The 6659-nt window shown below is 46.5% G+C and overlaps 1 protein-coding gene and 1 long non-coding RNA gene across 2 annotated transcripts in view; one reads left to right on the forward strand and one right to left on the reverse strand.

Annotated features, from left to right (window-relative positions):
* Positions 1-5056, forward strand: part of ALDH1A3 (aldehyde dehydrogenase 1 family member A3) — a 30341-nt gene extending 25285 nt beyond the window's left edge. The window contains 1 exon segment of the mRNA XM_025041235.1: positions 3160-5056. Coding sequence (XP_024897003.1) covers positions 3160-3232 — 73 coding nt within the window. The 3' untranslated portion in view covers positions 3233-5056.
* A 365-nt stretch (positions 5057-5421) lies between these two features.
* Positions 5422-6650, reverse strand: LOC112472798. Its single transcript, XR_003043770.1, has 2 exons — positions 6302-6650; positions 5422-5632 (listed from the first exon to the last, which is right to left on the reverse strand). It is a non-coding gene; the product is annotated as an uncharacterized LOC112472798 (long non-coding RNA).
* Between the last annotated feature and the right edge of the window lie 9 nt (positions 6651-6659).

Genomic DNA, 6659 nt, shown 5'->3' on the forward strand with positions numbered 1-6659 from the left:
AGCGCGGTCAGCTCCTCAGCGCCCCCGCCTGGCGCCGAGCGGCCACAGCCCACGTTTCATCCCGCCGACCGGCCAGGGACGTTTGGGAATGGCTGTGTTTCTGACCCTTGGCAGAGGTTTTCCCAAGGCTTTTGATAAAGTGCTTTACCATAATTCACAAGGAGCCTGGACACGGACTTGAAAACCGATTTCCGTTTTCGGTTGTCTCTAATTAATGTCTTCATGTTGCAATAAGTTCCCCTTTTCCATCCTGGAACACTGTGCGGTGGATTCCATGGTTTTCCCCATCCGCGGCCGCCGGGGCTGGGCTGGCTCTCTGCCGCCCACCCACGGGCCCCTCCGGGGCCTATTCCTTTGCAGGTCTAGAGAAGAAGCCTGCAATTCCTCTTCCTTTTGGGTGCTTTTGATTTTTAAAAAAACTTCTTTGCAATAAAAGTGATACAGGAACAAAATAATCCGCAGAAGTAGAGAGAGACACATAGCAAGTCGAGGCCTCCCTCCCCGACCCTCCATCCCATTTGGTGGTGGTAAACACCGTTCAGTGATCTGTTTTGTCCATTTGTTCATTCGTTCGCCTGGCGAGTATTTCCTGAGCACCTCTGATGGGCCAGGCACATGCTAAGCTCTGAGCATGGAGCAGTGACCAATATTGTCACTGGTCCCTCCTCCGTCCCACGTTCTGCTGAGGTCTCATGGGAGAAGGGTTGCGCTCAGGGATAGCCTTGAGAGCCGAAGCATTCGTGAGTGGGAGATGCCACGGTGGGTCGAATGACTGGCAAAAGCTCGAACTTGGCCAGTGACTGCAGGAATAAAACGGGGGTGATCCGTGTGCTTTATTTTACAAGAATGGCTTAACACTGCGCTCTGTAGCTTTGTGCTAATTCCATGTGATTTCATCACTTGGTTTGCTCGTCTTTAGCAAATTGATGAATCATTAACTACTTTGAGTTTTTACGGTGCGACGCTGTACGTGCGCTGCTCACTTTGGAAGGTTATTGTGCATTTTCTATGCCTACGGTGGACATAATATGTGCTTTCTTTTCATAGGGGAAAAAACTACTTTTTGCTCGTAAGGATGAGCTTTGGATATCTTATCTTTCTTTCTGTTGGACTTATTTGTTATTTTTAAGGCATTTTGCTATTACGAGACGTGCTGACGTTATTCCTTGTGCATAAATCTTTATCTGCTCGTGGGAGATTGTTTTCCTAAAATTGGATAATTGGACACATGGAAAACAGGCTCCCCGCTCTTTCGATTTGCATTTCTTTAATTGTGAGGGGCTTAAGTACCTTTTTCACTTATTAGTAATCGGTATATGTTCTTCTGTGAACTGCCTATTCATGGTCTTTGATTTTTGGGTTAGTTTGTTTGTGGATTTTTTTATTGGTTTGTGAGAACTCTTTGTATATTAAGGAACGCAATTCTGTTTCTCACGAAGGGTTACAGATGTAAGTTTCGTGTAGTTTGTCATTTGTCTCTGGGTGTTTTGAATGGAGTTTCTGCTCGACAAAAATTGAATTTAACATTCTGTGAACAGCGTTTATATTTTGTTATGTTTAGAAGAGATCACAAATGAATTTGCCCATCATCATGGGTTCTTGACCTATTCGTTTTCGGAAACTGCCAAAAAATCTCAATGACGTTTTCGTAATAGAATATTACTTTCTACCATTCACTTTTTACCTAGCACGGAGTGGGTGCTCTATGTGAATTATCTGTAATTATTATAACTACAAGGACATGATGGCATTCTCATTTTAAAGATGATGAAACTGAGGGTCAGGGAAAGCAAGGAATTTGCCTGCGCTACCTAGACTCAGGCCAGTGGTCCTCCACCTTGAGCATCGGAATCCCCTGGTTTGTTAAAACACAGATTTCTGGGTCCCACCCCTAGATTCAGTAAGTGAATAATTCATTTTCTACTGCCGCTACAACAAATGAGCACAGAGTTAGTGGCTTAAGCGATGGAAACTTATTATCTTGCAGTCCGGTGGTATAAAAATCTGACACGGTCTCACCGAGCTATAATTGAGGAGTCTGTGGGGCTTCGTTCCTTTCTGGAGACTGTAAGGACAGAATATGTCCCCTCGCCTTTCCCCACGTTCCTTGGCTGGCGGCTCCGCCCTCCGTCTTCAAAGCCAGCACGGTGGCATCTGTCCTGCCTCTGGAGTCTCGTCTCCCTCCAACTCTTTCTTCTTCTGCCTCCCTCCCCCTCCTCACGAATAATGGTGATTTCACTGCCCCCCACCCCCCAGATAATCCAAGATAATCTCCCTAAACGAAGGTCAGTTAACGAACAACTTTAATTTCATCTGCAACCCACATTCCCCTTTGCCATGAAACCTGACATAGTCACAGGTCTGAGGGATTAGGACGTGGACATCTTGGGGGGTGGTGGGGAGGGCGTTATTCTATCTACCACAGTAGATCTGGGGAGGCCCGAGGATCTGCATCTCGAGCAAGTTCTGAGGTGAAGCTGATGCTGCTGGTCTGGGGACCACACTTCTGAGGAGTAGTGATCTAAGGGACGAGACGTGGTTCTGTCTCAAGTCCTTCTGGATATGGAGCCTCTGGCGACCCTCTCTGCGTTCACCGCTTTTCCTAAACAAATTTTTATTTACTTAACATCAGAGCAGGTGGCGTGGAGGAATTTAAATCTGCCCAGAGCTGCCTCTCGGTTCTGAGAAGGGGAGCACTCCCGAGGGTGGCCTGTGATGCCTCAGAAGGGTCACCTGGCTCCCTCAAAAGCTGAGGTCTAGTCCTTCTGAATATTTCAAAAGCAACACACGCAGAAATCTTGGTATTTAAACTTAAGTGGTATATCCAGTTGCTTAAACTTTCTGAGTGGCGTTATGATCCTGGCTGTTGAGAGTGGCCTGTGATGCCTCAGAAGGGTCACCTGGCTTCAAAAGCAACACACGCAGATATCTTGGTATTTAAACTTAAGTGGTATATCCAGTTCCTTAAACTTTCTGAGTGGCGTTATGATCCTGGCTGTCTCATACCGCTGCATTTTGGCCTTTTGCATAAACTTCCCACAGAGTCCTCACAAACTCAGTTTTAGGACACGGTTCCTGTGGAACTGCTAAGTGACGTGCTCATTTTTAAAATTTCCCTTCCTTTTTTTTTTCTTTCTTTTTTTTTTATGGTGGTCACAGAGGTGAATACGCGCTGGCCGAGTACACCGAAGTGAAAACTGTCACCATCAAACTGGAGGACAAGAGCCCCTGAGGGAAGAGGTGGTTGACAGCTGAATGTGGCAGGTCAGACTCGCTGAAGAAAAATCTACATCTCTGCCCTCCGCGGCGCCCTTTCTTCCCGGCAACCTCACATCTGCTGGATGTGAACCGATTTTATTTTCCTCTCGCATTCCTGTTTCATCGACCAATATGTCGGGTATGACATCGCGGTCCCACCGGGGGAGAAAGCCATTGGCCATTTCTGTTTTCCCTTTTCGACCGGGTCCCTGGGGACAGTGAAGAGGCTCAGGGCGTTGTCAACAAGAAGTGGTATTTGAAGTATCCAGCAGGCGATTAAAAATGCTTCGCTGACTCCGACTCTGAATTTTTTTGGGGAAAAAAAACCAAAAAAACAAAAAAACAATTGCCTGTATGTTCTAGAAAGAGAGTCCTGTTCCTGTGGGTTCTTCGGGGTTACCTGCCCACAGAACAAGCCCCTCCTCCTACCGTTTGGTGGGAAAGGAATAGCAGTAAGTTAAAAACAAACCAAAAAAAAAACACACACAAAAAACAAACAAAAAAACAAAACAAAAAAACAAACAAACAAACAAAAAAACGTGGAGGGGATTGCAAAGATCCTGTCTCCAAGGCCTGCAGCTTGACCGTGAGACACAGCTTAAAATCAATTCTGCCATTGGAACATGACCAGACCGCCAACCCAGAGAGCTTGTCTCAAACTATGTCACGGGTGACCCTCATCGAGGCACTTCCGCAGGCAGAAGCCACCGCTCGTATCACGGTCGCTGCTGGGGACGTGGTACCCTGATGCCACAGCAGCAGAGCAGTAACTAAGTCCCGCGTTTTATGAACCGGAGCCATAATTCGCTTTTACGAATTACGCATTTCTACCACTTGCATTCGATGGTTTATGTGGTTTGGCTTGCCTTTCCTTTCTCCCAGTCGGTTTATCCGTTTTAGGTTAGTCAAACATACATAACTGGAAAGACCCATGTTATCATACAGCCCTGGTTTTTTATGTTTAAGTCCTATTTTGATACTAATTCATGATTCATTAACGAATGACACTTGGACTTCATGGAGGAACTGGTCTCCCACTAAAGTGGCCGATTCGTGCAGTAAAAACGTTGTGAGTTGCCATTCCCTCTTTGTGTGTCCAAATGGTGCGGAGTTCCAAGTTTTAACTTGGAAAATGGAAAGCGTTTCCACGTAGCTTTAAAAAAGAAATGAAACCAAACTTGAATTGTGTTCTTCAGATACTTTGACTGTTACTAACTGATACTTTCCTGATGGTGTTTATGTTGTAGAATTAAATTGTTGGGGGAGGAGGGCAGTAATAAAATGGAGATCTATGTCAAAGCCAGTTGTAGGTATAAAGAAAGTCATCTATGAAATGCGGTTATCATTCTTGTCAGAAATATGCAATACATTCATCTTCTCTTCTTCGTCAATTAAAACTTATCACTCATACTGTCATTAACTCGTTAAATCGGGATTTGACTCATACACTGAATTTTCAGGATTTTATCTCAACTAATTATAGGCACTAACCTTGATCGTAATAATTAGAGGATTCTTATTCTTCCATTGTATGATAAGGCCTTTAATATGAAACGCTACTTTATTTATAAGTGGTATAGATAATGTATCTTTTTATAGTTGTAAGTAAACAGAGGTTGTATATGTAACCTTCTGTAATATACTGTATTTAGAAATGGAAATCTATATAGTATTAGATTTCACTTCTTTGAAGGTTTACTCCTGTGGTATGGTTTAAAATCTCTTGGCCTGGGAATTGTGATCCTGACTGCAGATTGTGTCCGCAATGGAACAACAATAAAATAAATTGGATATTTCAGAAATGTTATATTTTTTCATTTAAAGACCAAAACCATTTTACTTCTGTGGCTGACCTTTCTCTTTCTTAGACCTCCGTACGAAATGGCTTGTGAGAAAGTAGTATCAATAACTTAAGAATAAAATGACGTTTGCTCAATCGATCAGGCCTAGCGTTTACCCCGAGTGTGAAAACCACTTTTATGGTTTGAGGGGTTCACGGGGTGGTGAGCTCAGCCTCAGAGGCTCTGCATCTTAGCGGGTAAAGTTTAAGCTGCCGTCTAAGCTGCCAGATTCTTTTTTATTATCAAGCGGTGAGGATATGAGTGTGGAAAATGGTGGAAAAAATTGCACAGGGAATTAGGGAAAACATTGCATTTCCTAACCGTGTGCACGAGTCACTTTTATTCAGGAGGATCTAGGCGTTGGGGCTTAAGTTTCTAAGGCTTCGAACCAAGAAGCCTCAATCACCGAGTGGAGCGCTGGCCCTGAGGTTGGGTCAAGAGCATTCCCTGCAGTTGGTCAGCCCATCGTGTTCGACCTGTGCACTTGATGTTGAGTCCAGACCCTTTTGGCCATGCAGTGGCAAAGCAGCATCCTATAAGAGAAAACGGACACTCGGATCTGATCCCTCGTGATGCGCGCACTTATGAATGTGTTAATATATTTAGGAACCTCCCGTTTCTCAACGAAATGGGAGCAGAGCATCCTAGGGAGATGACCTTTTCCTTCATTTGGTCTGCCAAAGCATGATGAAGGGAACCATTCCGGAGACGCAGATCGGCTGGTGCGTGCGCGTGCGCGTGCGCGTGTGAATGCATGCACTTGCGCGCCTGTCGGGGTGGGACTCAGAAGGTGGGCACGTTCTCTGAAATGGACTCTTTGGACCACTCAAGCTTCCGATGGCGGACAAAGCCCTGTTGCTGTCCTTGCTCTTACTTAGTGTGTGGCCGACTTGAACTTGAAGGTAGATAATGCTCATTTAAAAAAGAGTCCTAGACGGAATGCCTGAGGAAACTGCGTGCCCAGCTGAAGAAAGATGAGCAGAAGACACTGGGGCCGGGTGGGGGAGGGGAGGGTCGGCCACTATGCCTTCAGAAACGTTGGGTCAGGGAGTAGCTTCTCAGCTTAAGAGGGGCCATTCCGACCTGAGATGCTGAGCATCCGGGTGGGATGCAGAGCAAGACGTGGAGGATCATGGGTCAGCGAGGGTCAAGAGGAAGAAACCCCGCCCGTAACAACCTTCCCACGGAGATCTGTGACTTACCTCGTGCGTAGTAGGTAGAGTTAAATGCCGGGATACGACGAGCTCAAAGGAGTCTCCCCGTGTGTCGGCCGTCCCGGCTGTTTTCTACACTGGAGACATTCCTGGCCTATGCTCAAGGGACATTTGAATTGTCCCCCACCCAAGAGGCCGGGTCCCCTTCTGCCCGTCCCGGCCCTGGGCGTGCGCTTCCTCGCGGCGCCGCTAGATGGCGGGGCCGCACGCCCTGGAGGCGCAGCCCCGCGGTGGCGGGGGCTCGCTCGGCGCGGCAGACGCCACGCCCTGCAAATTCTTAGGGACTTTTCTGTGGCGCTCGGTACTGCTGCCTTTTGCATACCGAAATAAGGATCGCAGTGGTGAG

The sequence above is a fragment of the Pteropus alecto genome, unplaced genomic scaffold, assembly GCF_000325575.1.
Source record: "Pteropus alecto unplaced genomic scaffold, ASM32557v1 scaffold59, whole genome shotgun sequence".
In the NCBI taxonomy this organism is placed as follows: Eukaryota; Metazoa; Chordata; class Mammalia; order Chiroptera; family Pteropodidae; genus Pteropus; species Pteropus alecto.